Below are 23,596 nucleotides of genomic sequence, written 5' to 3' on the forward strand. Positions count from 1 at the left end.
AATAAATCTAGAATTTTTCTTTCTAACCTCTTCCACCTGGTATAACGTTACGAGCACAGCTTTCAGAGTCAGACAGGCCTTCCTGGCCGTATTACATTTGGTAAGTTATTCAGACACTCTGAGCCTCCGATTCACCATTTGTAAAATGGAATTCTGTAGACATGTGGGGACATTTCCCTCCAGTTCCCAGGAAGTGGAGCAGTTAGCTGGCCAGCTCTCTATTGATAATCTAAGAAGTCTTCGGTGATACCCCACTCTTAGTTCACAGTTACATGTTGGAAGGTTCATCATAGGACCCTTCAGAGATCTTGGCAAATCTTTGTTTAAGCTAGGAATTTCCAGATGCCCGCACACAGAGATAACAGCAAAGGTACAGATATCAGCTCACACTTAAAAAGTGGCTTGACATTCTAAAGTCACCTGGGAAAAGGTTAATACATGAAAAAAGTCAACATTGCTCAAGGTGGGCAATTGTTGTTTGCTAAAGATTGCTAAACCTCTTGGATTTTTTTTTTTAAGGTAGGGGATACTTCCCCCTTCTTCATTGGAATATTTAATTTATTCTTCAGGATTAAAGAAGCAGCTATGTCCTAATGTTCATTCAATTTTTGGATAACCACAAAGGTTTCATGAATGTGAAATGCTAGTTACACAAATATGAAATGGATCTGTGATGAGAATACTGGGTACATGATATAAAAAAGTCCCAAAGGCATCTCACCTGGGACCTTAGCTTTCCTTCTAGAACATCAGCAAACAGTTCAAAATTAATGTAGCACACCATGCAATTTGCCATATAGCTACACTAGCCTGATAATTTTTTTCTTCATTATATAAAACCTAATTAGCTAAAGGGCGATTCAAATGAAACTTTTATTTGGGGATTTAGAAGTATTAAAGCAAAGGGAGGAAAACAAACAAACACTGAAGCTCTCTGGATAGAATGAACAAGATTACTAATAACCCTTGAGCGGGGAAATGATTAACCTTGTTATTTTCCTCACGATCCAGGTTTATACAGTAAATCAGTTCTGAACAAAAATATTTGGATGCTGTATGGAAAACAACTTTTACAAGGTCTCCAACTGGCATCAAATGTTTTCAAGTATGAAAACATCTCTGAGCTTTCTCAACAGGCTGATGAATCCCTGCAGGTAGCACTTCCCTTGTTTAATAGTCCTGCCAATTAAATCAAATTAGAGATGAATTTTTAACTCTGTGATGAAGGCAATGCTCATTATAAGAGAAAGCAGGAAAATGGAATATTTCCCTTAAGTGAACTGTGGTTTCAAATTGAATAAATTGAAGAGGAGGGGACAGCCAAACACCTCCATCAATTTCTACACTTTATAAACCATGATGTCAATCATTTGAAGGTAATTTAAGGTACACTTGGGTTCACAAAGTGTCTACATATGTCTTTTCTTTTGTTACTATTCTAAGAAATGGTTTTGTTTATTTAAAAATTCCAAGTTTTTTTAAAGGGTGTTTCCTGACGTGAATTTTCAGTGGATTATCTGTCTTTAACCTCTGACTTTGTTACCTTTAACCTCTGTTATTTGCTTTTTAAGTGATAATCACTCACACAAAGCTATTTGCACATTAGGCCAACCCTTGTTGTCCTAATTATGTTTTTTAAAAATAATATACTGTTTAACATAATTAGTGAAATCACTTGCTTTTCAAGGCTAAGGATCTGATAATATATGTTCGAACATAATGATTAGTTTATCACTTTAACAAAAACACCCACACCAAACCAAATATTAATTTGGATCATCAGCATCAACAAATATTCACTTGGATAAAATTGTGAATGTTTACTTATAAGTGCATGATACATTTTACATAAAAAATGAAACCTGAATGAATTACTACTACATCAGGTAAAGGAAAAACAGAGCTCATAAGGCTCAAATGGCTACAGATCTATTTTGGGATTCATTAATTGCTGACATTATCACCAATATTTTTTCAGCCATGGCCAAAGCACATCAGAATGACTGAGTTTTAGATCAAGTACTTTTGGGATGACTGGGAAACCTATTTCCTAATAGATGGACAGCAGCAGGTACAAATGACCTTAATGGGAAATTTGTTTCAAAAACATTTTTAGCAGATGATCGGAAAGGATGACCACTCTGTCTATGCATTTGAACCTTAATACAGGTGTTGACAGTTTGAAATCTATACTGAAATCTAATAGGCCTCTAAAATATTCAGTCACTGTGTATATAGCATATGTATATGAACTTATGGTTACCTACATCAATAATTTATGTCGATAATATGCATCATTCATTTTCCTTGAGATACTCTTTGATGATGGGAATCTCACGGGTGTTACATCTATTATAATGGCATCTTTCTATGTACTTGGTGGAATTATGTTCATTGATTCCTTCCTTGGGATAAAGGGAAAAGCCCTGGCAAACACCCAAACTTAGTTAAAAATCCAAGCAGCTCTCTCTTCTCTGGCTTGTACCTTGGAAACCCCATTTCTGTGCCCTCTAGAACAGGCAGTGAGTCATCTATGCATGAATTCTTGCCCTTTGGAGAGCAAAGGAATCCATCCACCAGTGCACACAGCGAGCACCTTATGAGTCCTCAAAGAAGGAATGTGTAAATGCCATTAAAGCAGCCTAGAAGATACAATCATGTTTGATGGTTTCATGGTAAATCTCTTGACCTTAAAGCCAGGCAATAAGCAAGCTAGTCGTGTGTGATGTTGGGTGACCCCTGAAAGCGCTTATATCCTGTTTGCCTGAGAACTCTGAGGAAACACCCATTGCACTCCAAGCAGAACAGCCAGAGGCATCATGAAGGCGGGGTACAAGCTATCACTGTATTTGTTAGAGGGTTTTGGTTAGGTATTAAGGAGTTAAAATTTCCTAGTTTCCTGATAATAAAGGTTAATACATTTTCCAAAGGCACAACAAAGCATCCTTTCAGGTCACCACTGATTTCAAAATAAAACAAAGCAAAACTGGAATTTCCCGATTCAGTGTGTAAAAGGTCAACATCTGCTGATGCTCAGAGATGGGGCATGTGGTGGAGGTGGCCGAATGAGATGTTGAGTGAGCAGTACAGTCAGAAATTCCATGCAACACACGATTGACACTCCGAACAGAAACACACCCTAGCACCAAAGAACTACTTTCCATCCATCCATTTCTGAAACTTTTGACAGGTCAGATCATCATAGCAGCCTCAATCATCTGTCTCAGCTTGCTTCCATTTGGTTCCCTTTTGCTCCAAAATGTATGCGCAAATGCAATTGTCAAGGCCTGAAAGGAGCACAATGTGGCATATTTATACAGTTAGGCAAATGCCAAGGGAGATACTTAGTACAGCAGAAAAATTAGACTGTTAGATCTGAAGGTTTTCATTTGCAAGTTTGTAGCACTGATGCCATTTCCACAAGATCACAAAGAGGAAGCTGCAGCGTTAGTCTGGTATCTAAATGAATGTGAACACGACTCCTATTTCTATTTACAAAGCGGCTGATTTTCATGGCATTTAACATGTCTAGTGCTTAACAAACCCACGTGCGGGCCTATTCTCAAGCTTAAGTAAACTAGGTTGACTTATAAATTGGGAGACCTGACTGTGCGTTTATAAGAAGCGGGAAGTTGTTTTATCCAAATTATGAGTGTATTGCTTTTTAGATGGATGTTGGGTATTGGAATGCTCCAACCACTTCTGTTTACACTTCTATCACCCTGTGTGGCTCAGCACCTATGACAAAGACTGTGAGGGTTGAGACCCCAGTGAAAATGCTTCTTTTCATTTACAGTGCATAATCTTGGCTTCTTCAGTACTTTATTTCAAATCAGTTATTCAATAGCTGTCCAAAGGTTTTAGTCATCAGAGGGAAAGGGAACAGTATTTAAAAATATGTGAGATTTGGCTCTGAAAAGTTATGGGGCATTTCCTCAGTGAGTATTTCAGGCTTGGTGTTTGGTGTCCTTGTTTTAAATGTAAAGAGGGAGCTACAGCCTGTTTCTCCCATGACAGCTAGTAGAATTCCCTTTGCAATGGTGCTAGAGAAATGTTCCATAGAATGTTGAAGAGACATTTCTCTTTTCAATTGCTGATATTTCCACTAAAATATTTCTTGCTGGAATTTCTAGTATCTTTACTCTTAAATTTTGCATGTATTTTTTCATACCCCTTCTCTATCAAACTTGAACCTAAGTAGTCAGGAAAACATGGATAATTGTATTTTAGGAGGGAGAAATGGACATACTGATGATTTTTTTCCTTCATTCCTCCAGTAAGACTAATGATCAGAAACGTACCTCTTTCAGGCCTTCACAAAGGCTAAAGTTTAATGCACTAATAAAATTCCCGCTCCCAGGTTGCATGGTGATTTCTTTCAGTTCTAATGAATAAGCCTAAAACATTTATTCTCTGCTTTTCTAAATTATGGTAGAAATCCGTATTCAGTCCTAGGGAGAGAGTTCAATTTGTTTGTTGGTTACCAGGTATGGGTAAATAGGACTGTTTATATTTTTGCTAAATGAGTTATGGTTATGTAACTAATTGCACCTCTGTAAAGGTAGCTTTCATCGATCAACAGTAGTTAGGCAAGCGGTGGCACTGCCATAGCCACAGAGGAGTTATACATAGATAACTATTTTATCTGTGCTCTCACCATATCTGTGCAGAGAACAAACACAGCAATTCAATTCACAAAGGAAATACTCTCCTACGTCAGAAATGGACACTGGGAAAATAGATCTGAGGAGCTGAACAACAAAGCAAAGCTGGCCTAGACTTGGATTGGTGATTTTTTTTTACTTACTGCCAATACTGGAAATACTGGGGATACCTGGAGAGAAAGAAAACAATAAAGAAAAGCTGTTAGACATTTATTAGTATGTGACCTCTTTAACATAATATAAAAACCTCAGAAACGTAAACACTTGATAACATTCAGATCACTAGAAAAATAGCACCAAAAAACCCCAAAATATATATCCATCCATTGAGACCATTTTGCTTTATTCTAGAACTCCTTGAACTCATCAGACTTGGGAAATTAATGTTCAACTTTAACAGCTTATTCAAGACAGCTTCGTGATATCGAACATTTTGTGCTTACTTATAAGGTTAATGAAAATTTGTATGTGGTTCAAAACAGATATTAAGCTAGGCTTGTGTTCTGGGCACAAAGCACCAAGTATGCATTATATGGGCCTGTGCAAATATATCCACATATTCAATAGACCACTTTAAATGTGTTGATATGCCTGTGTTAGGTGTTGAAAGTCATTTGGCGTTTTATCTGATTAACTACATATAACCATCATTTTTAGTCTTCTTTTACTTGTCAGATATTTGGATTAAATTCTGTAATAGAAATTAAATTGAGCAGAATAATTCAAGAGTACATTAGGTTGTTCACATCGACCATGGGCTTCATCGATTTTTCAGCTTCTACTTTAATTGCCAAGCTCTGCTGAGGTGGTAGAACCATTTCAGAATGTGACTGAACTTGGTATAAATGTGGACATGAATTTAGTCTGTATCCAGATGAAAACCCCTAGCCAAGAGTAGGGGCATGAGAGCCAGGCTGTCTCGGTTTGAAGCTTTGCTCTTATACTCATTGACTGTGTGACCCTGGGGCCAGTGGCTTACGCTCTCTGTGGCTCTGTTCTCCACCTCTTAAGAGTTGTTGCAAGGATTATATATATATATATATATATATATAAAATTAAAGTACTTAAAGCGTTGCTTGGCAGGTAGTATGTGTTATAACCAACCATCTTTGCTATGATTACTATTATTGATATAGTTGGGTCATCAAGCAAGCAACACCAGGATAGATACTACTAATTAGAAGTCAGAGATTTGTAACATTTCCACTAAATTCAGGTAGTGGTGTGGGTGAGAGCATGAGATGTGAATAAGACAGAACTGAGTAAGAGTCATGCTTTGCAACTGACTAGCTGGGTGATTTCAGGCAAGTTCCCAGCCTCTCTAAGCCTGTTTCCTCATCTGAAAGGGGCTAATAATATCTACTGCACAGGGCTGCTGTGAGAATTGAATGAGATAATCCATAAAAGTGTCTGACACATGGTACACAGTCAATAAATGATAGCTGTTAATGAGCCATTCGGACTTGTCCTCCACATCGTGAAGCGTGCTAACAGGTGGTAAATGTAGGAATCATTACATTTCTATTTTAGTGTTTAATCTTTGAACAACTGCCCTCTGCTTATTTTAACTAATCATTGTATCTTGCTCAGAGATTTCTAGCTTTGTATTCTTTAAAACCAAGAGCTATTTTCCTATTTCTTAGTAAAGAGGGGAGAAGGAGAAATTAAAGCTTACCAAGATGTTTTAAAAAACCCTGGAAGGGACGAAATCTTATTTTCAGTTATTAGATATATTCAAAGTCTCTTGATTTTAAATGCACGGAGCTTATGATGCTTCAGCTTAATTACTGATCGTTGACCAACCAAAACTGGAAAGCTAAATTTTCATTTCCATGTTTTAACTTTGTCTGAACTGAATTTCAAGCTGGATGCGATTTCTGCAAAGGACTGCTGGATTCCTAACCCGACATTTCAGTAGACTATCTTTGCCACAGTGTGACACTGACTTGGTACTGAATCTTTATTTTTTTTCCTTTGCAAATCCCCTGTTGAGTGAGGTATGATGGCAGCATAATAATTTTAGTATCAGTTGCAGAAGCTCCAAATTTCCCCATGATTGAAAATCCTGCTCCATTACAAGGAACTGCTATGCCTTCATAATCCGTCGAAGAGAATGGAAGTTGGGATGGCAGAAAGAGGCTTTTCATGTGTTTTCAAACTTGCATGGAGTTAGAGGGCCATGCATAACGCAAGGCAAAGTTCTCAGGATGTTAGGCTAGACACAGTGGAGAGCAAACCTGTAAGACTGTTTGATGCAGTACTTGCTGCAGTTGAATACTTTAGAAAGATGCAGAAATGTTTCCATTCCTTTGGGGATGCCAGTGCTGGGAGAAATGTTCATTGCAGCTATACAAACCTTGCCAAGCAAGACCATTATGAGATCCTATTTTCCTCATGAAGATGTTTTCTTTTAACTAACATTTGGATGTTTAAAATTCAGGCTCTTTCTCATTTTGTGGTTTAAAATTTTGTGAGGTGCTACCAGGTGAGTCACTTTCTATTCCATTGTTGTGAAATGGGAATTGCTTAGAAAAGATTTTTAAACTGCTCATTGGAATAAAGATTTTTGAAGTTGAAAATACCTGAACACCAAGGGATGTCCATTAGTATACTGTCAAATGTTATTTTTTCCCTAATGTTTCTTATTGTAATGTTCAAACACCTTGCTTTTGGTTCTCTACAAACAACTAAAGAATTTAATAAACCAGTTATATGCATTGAAAAGGCTATGAGTAAGTCATGAGAAATCTTTCAAATGCTTAAGAAACTAACACAGGAAGGCTACAATTCATTTCATGAAAGGTGGGTTTCTTTGGGGTCTGTAAGTGCTGAATCAATGAATGCAACTCCATCTTACAACAGTGATGGTTGCCCATAAGCCACAGGAATGATAGTCAGATTATGTTCAGGATAATTGTCTAGACATGTGTTGGCAGTTTTTTTAACCATTCCCTGTGAAGTGACAACTATTATGTAAAGAATATTTTTACCTTTAAAATTGAGCTCAGAAGTTATTTCTTCCCTTCCTTCTTTACCTCCCTGATGTGAATTAGCCAGTGTCCTTTGTGATGGCACATCTCTTTGTGCAGGCCTCTGTGAGCAACTTACCAACTTATCTTTATGATTGTGTGTTTGCCTGAGACCTCTGAGGGGACGAGCGTCATGTCTGTATCTCTGTTGTCTGCCCAGGACAATGCCTGGTACAGAAGAGTTGCTCAATGTATATTTGAGCAAAAATTTATCACCTGTTTCTGATAGAAGGTTTCTTTCAGAGTGAAAATACCACTTTTGGTCATAGTACGATCTTGTCCCCTATAAAATGGTCCACTGAGACATTTCTCAGAGTGCAGTATTAATAAATATTTTTGTTCTCTTTGGAAATTTCCTCCATTCTAATAGCAAGAGTTATACAATATGTAGATATGCCCTTCACCATGGCTTATTTTCTTTCTATTCTTTTTTTCTCACACCTTCCTTTTATATTCCTATTTGTATGCTCTTATTTTTATTTGTCGTTTTCCCTAAGCTATCCAGGGGGAAATGCAGATTTTGTGGGACCTAAAGCAAATACAAATCTAGGAGCTCTTTTTGGGAATATTAACTTTAAAGTATAAAATCAGACATGAAATTAAATTTTTTTTAATTTAGAAGGAGTCTAGTGAGGGGCCCTGTAATTTAAGCTTCATTAGCTTAAATCTATCTCTGAAACAACCTCAAAAATATTTGGGAAAGACAGATGATAAGTAGATAGAAAGGAAAGAAAAAAGGAAGATACCAGATAAGTTAATTCAGAAAGAGTGACCAAAAATGGAGAGCTGAAAGGGAGTTAAGAAATAATCGTACTCAGCACTTTAATTTTACAGAAGAGGAAATTGAAGGCACAGTGAGAAGTAAGGCCCTCGTCCAAATTGACCCATTTATAGTCAACACTAGAGCAGGTAATTCCTAATCCCCATCTACTGAGACACTGCTAAACTTACACCGAGGAAATGAAACACAGGTACGAATGAGCTTTAAGGGAAGGTCCTGCAATATGTGGTATATGAGTTTAGGACTTCTGCTTCTTCTAGAATAGATATGCTCCTTCAGTCAGAGATACACATACGTGCTGAGTAAGCCAAAGGGCCAAAGAATGTGAAAGTGCTAAGCTTGTAGATACTTAAAATTTTTCCCTCCTCAACCAGCCCTCCCTACTCCCATATTTATTTATTTATTTTTTTAAGGAATTCTACTGCAGTTGGGGGATGAGACCCTAGTAGACTTATATAGTTTGTTATTTTCTCCCTCCTCCTCCTCCTCTTCCTCCCCTCCCCCTCCCTCTTCTTCTTTCTCCCCTCCCCCTCCTCGTCTTCTCCTTCTCCGTCTCCTTCTTCTTCTTCTTCCAACTTTACTAACCCTCCCACCAAGTATGTGGCTAAAGGGGACATAGTTAAGCTTAAGGAAGACAACCTGATGGAGACCTCAAAAATAAACACTCTGATTTTTCAAAGCAGATGAATGCAGTGCTAAAAGTCATAACTCCTTTTGAGAATCAATGGAAAGTTCAACAGCTTCTCATCAAGAGGGAGGCAGAAAAGACAAGGATTCAGCATGCTTTAAACTGAGAGAAAATATTACCATTGTTGTGTTAGGTGGTTTGAAAAAAGCCTATCAAGTAGGTGACTAGATTTTCTTCTAGCCAGGCTGCAGCCACTGGGAGCTCTAACTCCAAAAAGCCCAGTTGAAAAAGAAGTAGGTGATTAGTAAGAAAACATTCTGCAGCCTCATTTGTATTCTAGAGGAACTACTTCCAACGTCCTTTCAACCCGGCTCCCTGGTCCAAACTGCTGTGGATAGGAGGTACGGCGAGTTGTCTCCCAGGAACTTGAAAGTGAAGGAAATAAGATTGCCTTCACAGAATTGTACTGTTAAATCAACCCATAAATGATCCAATCAGAGTTAGCTAAGTCATCTTAGAACAACAGAATGGCTCTGGGACCTGAGTGTCTATGACAAATTTGACAGAGGTGACATTAATCTATTGATAACTTAGTGTATTAACATATCTGAAGATTGGAAGAAAAGCTAGTCAGAAGGTAAAAGCCTACAAAGAAGAGCATCTTCAGGCATGTGGTGGCAGTACTGGCCTAGCACTGTCTCAGGAAGAGGGAGGGGTAACCTGTAAACTTTCAGGCCTTCAGTGTTCTGTTGGCATTAGGGAGGCTGACCCTGGGGTAGGATGGATGTGTCCGATGTTTCAGCATGATGTTATTAGCATTGGAATCATTTAAATTTTTGAATTTAATTCCCATGCTCACTAAGCAACCTTCTGATTAGTATCTGGCTCTACAAGGAGACTTAATTACGGGGGAGAGAATACACTGATCATAAGGAATTAAATATTCTGAACACTGTAACAGTTATTTCATATTGTGGATGAATAATCTGGCATTTGGGCACAATTTATCTCCCCATACAGTTGTTGTCTCCAAAGAGAGAATTTGCTCTTTAGACTGGGATGGGTCCCATGCTAGATTTCAGTGCAATTATAATGATAATAACAGCTAACTTCATTGTGTGCTTACTATGTGCCTACCACTGTTCTAAGTATCTTACATGTGTTAATTCATTTAATTTTTGTGACAACCCTACGATGTCAATACTCAGGGAAAAACTCAAACACAAAGAGCTTGCCCAAGATCATTGCAGTCAGTTGGGAAGGAGACTGAGATTTGAATCCACAGGTCCAGGATCTAGAGCTTGGGCCTCTAACAGCTACTCTATATTATTGATCAATTTATTATAGGCCCCTATCTCTTATCTCTAATCCTCAAAAAAACAAAACAAAACAAAACAACAACAAAAAAACCTCTGAAGACACAAAGTTTTTTTTCCCAAAATTTAGCTGCAGCATGACATAATGTGATCTGAACTAATTTGGTGACAAAACCTGACTGGAAGGGGTATGAGGTCTTCTCCTCCTTTATCTCACTCAGTGAAAATAATCGTAGGTTTGCTGCAGAAATATTAAGATGTTTGATTAAGTGGTGCTACCTGATATTCTGCTGTGGGTATTGATGTAATATAATGTATGTACACTGTATTACCTTTTAAAATTTAAAAAATTTGAATTCCAAATCAGATCTGGTCCCATAAGCATCAGATAAGTGACTGTGGACTAGTGGTTGTCCATGAAAAACTTGGTAGGTATCCTGGTTCTATATATTGACCCTACAGCTTGGTTCATATATATAAGGCTCTTAGAGGAAGGTCCTCTCTTATTGTGCTGACAGAATCAGGGTATTGAGCCTGAAAAACTGGTAGTCAGAGCCCAACAATGGTCAAGTCACTGAGGCCATGAATGCCACTTAGGGAGGCCTATAAAAACCAGCCAGCCAATATGTCATCTCTAGATGGCTGGATGGGTCATGAGCACCCATGAAAAATAAGTGATTCTCTTTCCTATTGTATTTCCTCCAAATCTCAGCTGGTCTCTTCCTATGCGAGACTGAAGGCCCTTGTGTTAGAACTGCTGAACTGTGAAGGCCACATATTCCAGGGGACATGGGAAGATCGATGGGAGGTCAATGCATCCACAAGCACATTTCAAGACTGTATAGGTTTACTTGTTCATTCACCAAATAATTAATTCCACAAACATTTATGAAGGCCAAGAATAAAATATGGTCCCATTCTTAAATTGCTAACATTTTAGGTCCTGAAGTCAGAATGACCTGAGTTTAAATCTTGCTCTGTCATGTATTCGCTGTGGGATCTTGGGGCAACCTTTATGTGCCTATGTTCCCTTATCTGTAAAATGGGGATAAAAATAGTACACACCCCATGGGGACATTGTAAGGATTTAATGCAAGAAAGTACATAAAGCACTTCACAAAATATAAAAAGCTATGGTAAGCTTAATAAATATTAGCTATCATTATTATCACTATCATGGTAATTTTGATTATAGTCAACCAATTGTAAGTGCACATACATTACCAAGAATCTATCTTGATATACATACATTATCAAGAAAAGAGCAGCTGATTCTGCATAGGACAGTCTAGGTAGGCTGCATCGAGGAGTTCACATTGAGGAGCAGTCTTAAAAAATGAGCAGAATTTCAATAGAAAGTGAAGAAAAAGGTGATTTGGGGAAAAGAAATGAATTCAGTATCTTGCATGTTGACCTGGAGATTTTCATAGACAGCTGAAAAAAATGGCCTGGGTTCATTAGAAAGATTCAGGCTATAATTTGTTTATTAGCATTAAACCAATATTAATAAGATCTAAAACCACAAGATTTGATAGGAATATCAAGGAAAACAACTGTACACTGAGAATGAAAATTTAAAGCAAGGTAGAAGGGGAGTCTTTGAAGGCAGAGAAATAACAAGCAGCAATCTAGGAAGAAAAGTGGGAGAGAGCAGGTTTAGAGAAGACTGACTTGTTCAAACAGGTGTCAGATGGAGTCCACACCCCAGTGGAGGACAGAGGAAGTCACTGAACTTTAACCTGAGAAGCAATATATTGAGGTGCACAGTCTTTGGGCTCAAGACACACCTGGGTTCAAACCTTCCTTCTCATTCTGACTAGGTAGCTAAACCTTACACAAGATACTTTTCCTTAGTAGTCATCAGAGTCCACCTCTATAACATGAAAATAGTAGCATCTACCTTATACAATTGTTGTGAGTTAAAAATGAACTAATGCATGTAAAGCACTTAGGAAATTGTCTGGATAATGACATACACATGTACACCTGGGAAAATATAAATTGGTCAATGTAAATTTGATACCAGAGAAAATAATAGAACAATCATTAAATTACTTTCCATCGCTCAGAGGAGACCTAGATACTGTGTAACAATTCAAGTTGGATTTCTGAACAAACAAATAATGTCAATGTCAGACCAATTTAATTTTCTTTCTTGGAAGAATATTAGACTGTGTAGGTAAGAGGAAAGTAAAAGATTCAATACAGCTGAACTAGCTGGGCTTTCTGTCTGTCTCCGTGACATTTCTATCAGTAAGCTGAGGAAATTATTTACAGCAGCATGTCCCCAAAAGAGTGTTTTATAGAAAGTTTTTAAGCGTTCCATGAACAATAAAGTTTGGGAAACACATGATAAAATAGATTACTTATTTTAGGGTTCTCAAATGTTTTTAATAAGGTAATGTGAATATCTAAGAGTCAGTATAATGTACAGCATTTTCCAAACTTATTTGGCCATGGAATTCTTGTAAGGGTCATAGAACACAGTTTGGCAAGCAGAGGTGTAGATAATATTATATTATCTTTTTTGGAATTACTATTCCTAAAGGTTAATTGTTAAGTTTTCAGCATCTATAAGTAGGGATCAGAATTTCAGGAGGGATCAGAATTTTATTCATGAGCTAGACAAGGGGAATCAAGAGAATCATGATTAAGCATGAAGTTGGACAGAGTTTCTATCTACTTGGAAAACAGAAATGAAATTCAAAGGACATTCAAAATAGAATTCTATCAAAAATAGAAGGAAGATCAATAGGGAGAAGAAGAAAGATGTCTTACAGATAAAACATAAGCTTTGTTGAAAAATAAGTAATATATTGATACACATATATATGGCTTTAAAGAACCAAGAAAACACATTGAGTCTTCAGTAAAAAGCACAATGAATAAAAATATCATCACAAGAGTTATTACTTCTGCTTCTGCCGAGTCTATTATAATGAAAGGCATAGGGAAATGTGGTGTGTCTCACAGATTGGGGTGGCAGTGTTTTAGAGGGCTGGGGCTCTGTATTCTTCTCTCCTGGCTCTATATGCTCCACACAAAAGTGGGCTTGGAGTTGCTCCAGAATTTAGGACTTCCAAGCCATAGTATTCCCAGCAAGGTCCCAGTTTAAGGACCTTCTGAGTGATGGGCTGAGTGGTTTGGAAGGGAGATCTTAAAATTTCCTGATGTAATGAAGCCTTCCTAGTTTTTATGCTAAGAGTGGGCAGGAACTGATCTTCTTATTCAAAAATCCTGGCTGCTTGAAGTTCTGCTAAATCCAGAGATTATCCAATATGAGTGTTATTTCTAGGCTACCGAAGAGTTGGTGTTGAGGGATCAGAGATTGTAGCCACTCCTTTTTACTTCTTAGGTTTTGTATTCCTGTATTAGGAGACAGCACATCCTGAGTGTCCCTCTTAATATCTGACTTGTAATGTACCAACTCGAGTCATGTATGTGTGTGCACATGAACACGTGAGTGTGTGCCTGTATGCATGTGTGTAAGAAAAAGCCAAAATGACAGGAGAATCATAACAGTGCTAGAAGTCCTGTGTTTGGCTTAAATTTCCACAAAATCAGAGGACTTCCAGGGCAAACAACTAGGTAAGAGAGTTGAAAATCTTATCATATGAGTAATGGAGCTGATAATGTTAACCTGGACAAGGAAGAAAACTGGGATTGATACAGTGTCTTAAGACTTGAAAAGAAAAAGTGGTTGGAAATTAGGAGACACTCAGTATTGATGTTAAGAAATAAGTTTTATAACAATTAAAACTGTCCAATAATTGACAAGTATGCCTTATGAAAAAAAGCCTAAAAATAAAATTATTTTTGAACACTTATTTTGTGATAGGTGTTATGCTAAACACATCGCATGCATTAGCTTATTCACTTCTCTCAAAATCCTCATGAGGTAAGAACTGTTATTATCCTCACAATACAGATGGGAAGCCAAGTGTTAGAGAGGTTAATATTGATACTTTACTTTTCCAAGGTCACTGAGCTAGTGAATGGACAAACTGGTATTTGATTCTGGAACCTGTGTATGAAACCACTTAATTGCCTACTTCCATCCTTGGACATTTGCAAGCAGTCTGATGTGGCGGAGATTTCTTTAAAGGGGTTCTTTCCATTGAAAGACTGGACCGTTGCAGATTATCTTAAAATCTTCAATCTAGCTTCTGCCATATTGAGGATTGAAACGTTGAATTCAACCTCCTTGGCCATTGTGTCCATCTGTCACCTTCATATTTTAACAGAAATGGGGAAGAGTCTAGAGAAGGCCAAGAAAAACTAAGGGATGGATAGACAATAGAATCCACAGGGACAATTGAAAGAGGTTGCATTATATTAGGGCTAGGTAAGTCATTTCCATGGAGAATATAACAAGAAATCCATTCCAGTGAAAAAGCTTGGCTGGCACAAGAAGGTCTTTCCAGTGAAAATGTCTTGAAATAAGCAAGACTTTGAAGCACAGTTATGGGTAGAAAAAAACCGTGTCGTGTTAGAATAGAAGCCAATGTCTTCAACAGCAGTCTCTCCCAGCTGCCTTTCTAGAAGCCCTGACAAGTTGGCTTGCCCTGAGGACGAGCCAGAATGCCACCAAGTGTTTGTAAACATTGTTCTCTTCTATCCTGTCCCACTAAAGGAGCAGCAGACATCAAAAATGAAATCTGAGTCATTTTCACTTGAGGAAACCTTTAAACTAAATTTGACAACTGTGGTGATAGGAATTCTAGCTAGTCACAGGGTATGGCAACAAATAACCTCCTGAGATTCCTCCTGAATTCACGAATCTATGGCTCTCAACAATTGAGGAAAGCCCACGGAGTCTCTGTTAATAAAATTGCCTTGAAAAAAAATCATCATTTCTGCTCAACAGAACTTTATGTATTAATTTTAGGAGCTAGGCTGTCAGTTTTTTCTTTAACACAGAAAGAAACGGAATACCTTTACAAAGAGGGATTTTTTTTTTTAACCTTTGACGGATTTTTTTTCCTGCTTCATAGAAATTTTAACATAATTTCATGCCCCCATTCTTTATGGCCTGTTACTCGGTCCATTACTTTTACATTTAACTTGATAAGGTCCTGGTTCCTGGCTATGAGTTTTTGGGGTTTGGTTTCTCACAGCTGCTGCTTTGATAACATTCTCAGCCTTACACGGAGCTGGTGGCTTTTCAAGGTCTCATTCTCTCACTGCTCACTTTCCTGCTATTTCTGTTACTTCTCACTTGAATGGGTGTATTCTCAACCTCACCCTTCTCTACTTTTAAAAGAGGTCAAACCTTGGGCTTTTGTGAGTGGCTAATTGGTCCATGCATGGAATTGGGCAATTTATTCTGGAAGTAATTACTTGTCTCCTTGAGCGTGTCAGAACGTGTTTTCCTAGGGATGTTCAGGGATTTCAGAGGGGCACCCATATGAGCGGTAACGGGGCATCTCTCATGCTTGCTGTGAACACAGATAATGCCTGTGCTCTTTTCACATGCACACAAACATCACTTTTCTTCCTGTGGTCCCTACAGGCCTACAGTCACACTCTTTATCGAAAGGCAGACTCTCCTAACAGGATACACGCCAGGCATGACATCAACTGCTGGCATTTGGAAAAAGCCCACCGTTTCACTGAGCAAAGTCAGGCTGTAGCTAAATTTGGAGAGGGAAACATCTTCTAGACAAAGCATCTCTTAGGTTACCCAGTATGAGAAATGGGATTGTAAACATTTAGAGAATTTCTGGAAGTAGTTTATGGTTAAAATTAAGTCAGGGTTGGGAGTTTTGAACTCTGTTATTTTAATAGGAAATTAATTTGGGGAAGGAAAAAAAGCAGCTCCTGTTTCATCCACTTAGAAAAAATTTCTCCTGTGGTTTCTATCATTTCCCAACACATTGATGTGAATGTTGGAAGACTGAATTTAACAGATGATCCAAGTGCTAAAATGTGCTTACAAGTGACAAAATAGGGATGAAAGCTTTAGCTGCATTTTGAAGAGGAATGGGGCTACTGGTAAGAGGAGTGAAAGCACAATTGCAAGTGAAATTGAGAGGAACTCTCAGCTCATCGTGCACAAAATACAGTATTACCGAGCAAAAGTTACTCACAGGTATTTGCAGTGCCTTTGGGGATGGGGAGATACGAGCCTGGACTCCAAGGTCGGCCCTGATAATTCTTCTTGCATTTCCCACAGTCTGGACCTGTAGTGTTGTGCTCACATTCACAGGTCAATTTGCTGTTGTCATACACACACACAGTGGCATGGAGATTACATTTGCACCTAGGCAGAGGAGAGACAAGAGTTCATTGTTAAGTCCAGTTGTCTTGGTGATCACTGAGGCTTTATCCATCTGTCTTCTAGGATTGTGGCTCTCACAGTTTGTAGTGCTTGAGCGCTACCTAAAGACTTAGTAAAATGTAGATTTGCAGGCCTGACCCTCAGAATCTTTTAAACAAGTGTCCTTGGGAGGTAGGGGTGGGGGAGGGATTATGATACAGCCTGACCTCATCCCACACTTTGAGGAATCCTAAAACCAGTCAGTCAGTTGAGTGGGGTCTGACGCTCCCCTAAGGCAACTGTGCTCTGAAATCAGGGGTTTCCCAACAGATATCCAAAATATTGCCACTAGTGAGAGGCTTTTCTGTGCTATTATTAAATCTACAATACATCTGGCTTTGAAGAGCAATGTCATCTTCTGTTTTTCCTTAAACCAGAAGGACAATTCTCATTTGTTTAAAAAGAAATATAACCATTGAGATAATTTGCTATTCAGGTTTATTTTATAGACCCCAAGAGGTTATAAACAGATGTTCTCATTCTGGGCTCTGAAATGACATTCCTCAGGCAGAAGAGCTTTTCCACGAAGGCCTCTAAGTAACCTGAATAATCCTCAGATTTCCTACTCACATAAAATAATCACAAAGGTCTCTCATAAATGGGTCAAAGGACTCAGGAAAAAAGATGCTTAGAATACTAGAAAATGAAAACCTATGTGTGGCAGGGGTTTGAGGTCATTAGCCAAGGCCTTCCCTTTGGTGCCCGTGAATAAAGCTGTAATATATGAGAAGCAACAATGGAATATGCAATTTCTACAAAAATACATTCCCGTATCTAAAGTCTCTGACTGTAAAACTGCAAAGGCCAACTTGATATCTGTTGAGGTAGGAGGTTATAAATTATAACATACAAAGTACGAGCCGCATCCTCTGGAGAAATAAAGCCTAGGTCAACAGAATGTCCATGACCAGAGGGCAGAACAATGTACGTGGGAAGAGATGTGTCCACACAAAGGAAACAACCTGATACCCAGACCTGGAGATAAAAGGCCAAGATCTGTCAGGGTCAGAAACTGAAAGTTTGCGTGTGTGTGTGTGTGTGTATGTGTGTGTGCATGTGTGTGTGTGCATTTTTAAACTAGTCTGGCCTTTTCTAGGAACTAGGACAAAAATATAGAAAGTCAAGTTTCATAAAAACGAAGAAATATAGTGCTTTACATTTGCTTTCTTTTTTGGCAGATGTCATGAATTGGGAAAAGTAACAATACTCTTTCTTAGGTAGGAAAATAAGATTCTTTAACAACTGCTGTTGGTCTGTATAATGTCTGTACGGTAACATCCAAATTTCTTTCTTGTGCACTAATGGTCTGTTTGGAACACTGACCCGTACTTATGGTGAGGAAACAAAGGAATGGCTAGGACTATTTCTGCGGGCTGCTGGGCTCTCTTCTAAGTAAAAGGTGTAGCCCCTAAAGCAATAGCCACCCACTCAAACCTCCCTGGGTAAGACCAAGCCTCAGCTTCCTCAGGGGTCGACTACACTTCATAGTACTTATAACTACACTCTGCCCTCTGTATAGTTGTAAATTATAATAAGCTGAAAGGCTACCATTTAAACAATACCTATTCAACATCAACACATAAACAGAGTCTTTAACATTCATACAATCTTTTAAAAAGAGAAAAAATTCAGTTAAGTAAAATAGACAGTGTTTAATTATGAGCTAGGTCTTGCAAAAATCTCCTACATGCAGGGAGTTACTTGCGTTAAGCTGCTTATTAAAGAATCTTTCTCCTTCCTTCATTAGCACCTTTATTTATGGGTGTGTTTATAAATATGGAAGATGTTAGAAACTTAAGTGATAGAAGCACCAGCTTATACTGATTTAGCACCCTATCTGGTGTTTAAAAATTCCAAATGAGGAAATGAACAATGTGACCCCAAAGAATATGCTGGTTTCATGTGTGAAGACCAAGAATGCAAGTAGTAATTGTAAATTGGATTATATACCTTGTAGCTATTAATACTTTCATACTGGTAGTCAGTCTCTGAGTTATAGGCAATTTCTATTCTAAAGACTTTATATTTGCTGAGAAAATATTTTTTGAATAACAAAAGGAAGTGAAAGAAGAATAGATGAGTATTTAGTCTTATTTTTCCCAGATTTCTTTCAATTAATGGTTTATTTTCACCTGTCCAAAGCTTTTTAATCATTCAAGGCTCAACTCAGTTCATGACTCTTTCCTAATATCTATCTTACCTACTGTAGACACCCTATCTCTCTAAGCTTCTGATTCCCTCAAGTTTCTGTGTGTTTGGTTTGGTTGGTTGTTACTTAAGGCTCTTTCTGCTTTTAGAATTTTTACTCACTGCATCTCTCTCATCTTAAGGAAGAAAAATATCTACTTTGTATCCTAGTCATCTTTTCTCGCTACCACTTTAACACTCTCCTTCCCCTTCTTGAGTTTTCTACGCTTGCCATCTCCTTTTTCTCATCTCCCACACACTCACTGTTTCCAACTAACCACAACCTCTCTTGCCAAGACCACCCATGACGTCCTTGGTGAAAATCTAATGGATTTCCTTCCTTGCTTTATCTATCTCCTTAGGGGATTTGACTCTGTGGGACCACTCCATTTCCCCTGACACACTCTCCCCACTGGATTCTCAAGGTCATTTTCAGAACCCTCTTCTGTTGTTCTCTTCATGTGCTGTTCTTTGGGTTCCGGATCAGCATAGTCAGCCTAAGTGACTCTCCTTGGGCACTCCTATCCAGGTTGTCCCTTCAATTTGCTCTGTGGTCCTCAACTACTTTTGAGTTACAGGCAATCTAAAGCAAATTTGCATCATTTTTTTCCCTAGAAAAAAGTAAAAACATGCAAAATAAACTCAAACATTTGGAACTATTTTAGGAGATTCAGATTCTCTTTTACGCATAGGAATCCACAGAACTCTCTCCTTCCATTATCACTAGGTGAAGATCATCTGCTCAACATGTGGATAAGTCCTGGTGCTGTAACGTCCATCACGGATCTCTCTCCTGAACATGTCAAATCCAGCATATCCCAAACTGAATTATTTGGCTTCCCTCCCCCACCTACTCATCCTTCTGTGTTTTCTTTCTCAGTACATTGCATCACCTTCTAGTCAGCTGGTCAAGAATGACCACTCCCACTCCCTTTCCTACCACATCTAATTTGTCTTTACTCAGTCTCTCATGCAGTTCTGAAATTCCTCCTCCTCGATAACTCTCAAATACATACAGTTCTAGCCATTGCCACGTCCCTGTTGACATCATCATCATCTTTGATCTGGTTTATTACAATGGCTTCTATAGAGACCTTTCTGCCTCCTCTCATACTCTTCTTTAGCCCATTCTCATCACAATAGTCAAAACAATCATTTACACAAAAATATCTGGGTCACCTTGGCTTAGAACCATTGAAAAATTTCCCTTTATTCTCAGAATAGAGTCCAAGCTCTATAACATGGCCTACAAGTCCCTTTGAAATTGATCTCTTGTTCTTTCCCCATTTTTATTTGCACCACTACCAATTCTACAATTAGTTCTTCAAACTTTGCCTTTGGGTAATCTTTTAAGCTGTTCCTTATGCCTAGAACATAACTCTACCTCTTTTACCTGCATAATTTTTACCATTCAGATGTCAACTTGGAAATCTCAGTGTCTGGCTCCTAGGTGACATTCAAAAACCATCTGCTGATTAACTATCTGAATCCTTCTCTGACCCACCAGAATGCCTTTCCTATGGGCTCCTCTGACATGAGGCAAGGCCAGCCACAGGATGAAGTCCACACTATCTTTGCTCTACACTTTGGCTGTATTGTAATTGTTTATTCTTCTGTCACTCTCACTGGAGTGTAAGCTCCTGGGAGCAGCAGTCATATTTGCCTTATTTATTGTAACATCCCTAGCATGGGTCAAGCTACTTGGCACATAATAAGTGTTTAAAAAATATCTGACAAATAAACAAGTGACTAATAAACAACGAAACTTCCTGAAAGCAGGGACTTCATGTGCCTGTTCTACTATGATGAATACAGCAACGGACTATGAATAGAGAATTAATAGGCATTGTACTAAGTCAAACACTCCATGATGTGTGCTGAAAATTGCCCTCACCACTGGTTTTCACAGCTAACCTTATATTGGGCAAAAGGAACTCTAAAATTGGTGAGACCTTGTAAACTCAATTTAATTTAATTTAAACTCCAGAGGATTTGCCAAATGTCTGAAAGCTAATACAAGAGCTATCCTAAAAAAATGCCTAAAAGACCCAGGAGAAGAACGCAATTTAGAGGAGAGCATTTGGGTAGCATAATTATTCTGGAATGTGCATCTTTTAGTTTCAACTCCTTCCTGGAAGGATGGCCACCTTGGTTCGGCTAAAGTTTGGCAGAGTGCTGCTTGGGTGCTGGCTACAGCTCTAACTTCTCCAGCAGTAAATCTGCTGACCTAGCTCGGCTCCTGGGCTGTCTTTCTTCAGTCATTGTGACAACTGCTGTGCCGGGGCTGAGCTTGTGAAAGTGGGCGCTGAGGTACAACGACATTGGCCTGTATTTGGAAATGGCTCCCTTTCATTTTCCACAGCTCAGTTTATTCTCATCATCCCATTCCAATCAGACACTGAAATCCTTTATTTAGAGCGTTTGCCAGAGTGGCTTTTCCTCCAACGGAAAAAAAATGTATTTCACAATGCTGGGAGATTGCTCTCAATTCCCGGTGTTATGAACTCCGGCCTTGTGATGGGGTGGAGGGCAGACTCCCGTGACATCCACTCATCTCTGACAGATTCATTATCCATTTCCTTGGCCATCCAGCTGCCACATTTGCCATCACATTAGGTGGGGGAGGAACTGTACAAGTGGAGACCTAACAGGCTTCGCTAGCGGTCACAGATCTGATGTTCTGGAGAGCTGAGCCTATTCACCGATTCTGTTTACACGTATAGAACTCACACTAAGACACTGCAGATAGAACTAATTGACTTGCTTGTACCTCAAAGATCCACTTGTGTGTAAGCGACAAATTGCACACACTGTCAAATAAGGGCATTGCTAAGACAGACCTTTAACAAAAAATAGTGAGCTCTATTCTGTGATGCAAACTTAATGAAAACCAGTGTGTTCTTGCTTTCAACCAGGTCTGCACTTCCTGTATTTTAGTGAGCAGCTGTCACAAGTCAATTTAATCTTGCTTATAAAAAGGCTCCAACATTTAGATCTGTGCCACCTGCCAGTAGGTATGAAAAACCCATCTAGTCTGCCTGGTTTTTTTTTTAAATAACTGAATATATTTATTCTGGGAAGCATGCTATCCACCAGAGTTTCCTGTGAGTTAGAGGTCTGTACATGTAGTCTATCAGTAGTGTTTCAAATAAAAGTACCAAGACAAAGAAGTTTAAAACTGACCCTTTGTGAAACAAAACTGGAAGGGAAATCAGGCTTGCTGCTTTTTGGCTACTTTTATGCCATAGGAGGATCTACCCTGAAGTGAATGAAGTTTAAGTATCAGGCGGCCCTTCCAAAACCTTGAGAAGGACCTTAACAATGTGTTCATACAGTCATATGATTTTATATTATTTTCACCAATAAGATATTATTATATTTTTAATTAATGAAGGTTTTTCCTTAATAAGCCCCCTTCCCAAAGGGCATACATTTCAGGCACTACAAAACCTGGATCAGGTTTGCCTTCCTTGGATCAGCACTTGCTACACAAATACTTGTAGAAAACAAGTCAGCACAAATATCAGGCATTTGGAGATGTCTTTTTCAAAAGGTGACAAATTATAAAATGCCTCTCACATACTTTTTCTCCCTCTGCAGCCCCTTGACCTTTCTCTTTTCACTTTGACACATGAATTTTCGATTTCTACTTCAATACATTATTTGAAATGGGAGACTTGCGGCAAAATGACTTAGAGATTATGAGTTATGACACTGAATCAGACAGCCTGGGTTCAAATTCTGCCTCGGCCACTTATTTGTTGTGAAGCTATAAATGAGTGACTTAACAAAGAAATAAACAGAGCTAACCTTGACTAAATACTTCCAAGCACCTGGCATTGTGCTAAGTGCTTTTTGCATATTTCACGCATTATTTCATATAAACTACAAAATAGTTACATGGAATTAGCACTATTAATAATTATAGATGATGCATTTGAATACCGAGGGACTAAGAAATTCACGTCTCCCAGGCAGTATGAGCTGGAGCAGGGATTCGAACTATGGGCAGTTAGCCTTTAGAACTCAGCTCTTACCAATGCAGAAGTCACGCTGTCTTCCTAAGTATGGCCAGGCTTCAGCTGCCACAGGGACAATAAATTAATGTGTTTCAAAGAACAGTTTTGGGGACTGAATGAGATTATCCATGCATACACTTAGCATAATGTCTGACAGAAAGGTATTAATAAGTGTTAGTTTCAATTATTATTATTATTTCTACTGTCACTATTGTTACCGCTGCTACTGGAATGGGCTGTCTGCTTCATTCCATAAGCTTTAATTAATAACATATTCTATGGATAACACTGTGAGAGGTCTCATGCATTCAAAAAGAAGACAACGTAGAGTCCTAATCTCCAAGAACAAGCAATCTGTTGAGTAAAGGAGATGAAACATACACAGACTAACTACAGACCACCAAGACTGAATACTCTATTTAATCATGACTATATAGGATATTAGGGCAGTAACACTGAGTTGTCTCTACATTGATAAGGATGTATTTGTACTAAACAGTCAGAGGTACAGCCCCTATCATTTAAGGCAGGTGGAAAAAAAAATCAACACTTACCAAAGCCCACTATAGACCTGGAACTGAATAGATGCTTTATGTATGTTATTTCACCTCAGCCTCGTCACCACTTTGAGAAGGAGGAATAAGTATCTGTGA

General features: G+C 38.5%; 1 protein-coding gene across 3 annotated transcripts in view; it reads right to left on the minus strand.

The window, feature by feature from the left end:
• Nucleotides 1–23,596, minus strand: part of NTNG1 (netrin G1) — a 327,327-nt gene that overhangs the window by 74,395 nt on the left and 229,336 nt on the right. For all 3 annotated transcript variants that reach the window (XM_082385072.1, XM_082385074.1, XM_082385073.1), the window contains 2 exons: nucleotides 16,508–16,680; nucleotides 4,808–4,834 (listed from right to left, as the gene is read on the minus strand). In XM_082385072.1, the coding sequence (XP_082241198.1) occupies nucleotides 4,808–4,834; nucleotides 16,508–16,680 (200 nt within the window). The remainder of the gene's footprint in view (nucleotides 1–4,807; nucleotides 4,835–16,507; nucleotides 16,681–23,596) is intronic.

The sequence above is a fragment of the Balaenoptera borealis genome, assembly GCF_965194805.1.
Source record: "Balaenoptera borealis genome assembly, chromosome: 1".
Taxonomy (NCBI): domain Eukaryota; kingdom Metazoa; phylum Chordata; class Mammalia; order Artiodactyla; family Balaenopteridae; genus Balaenoptera; species Balaenoptera borealis.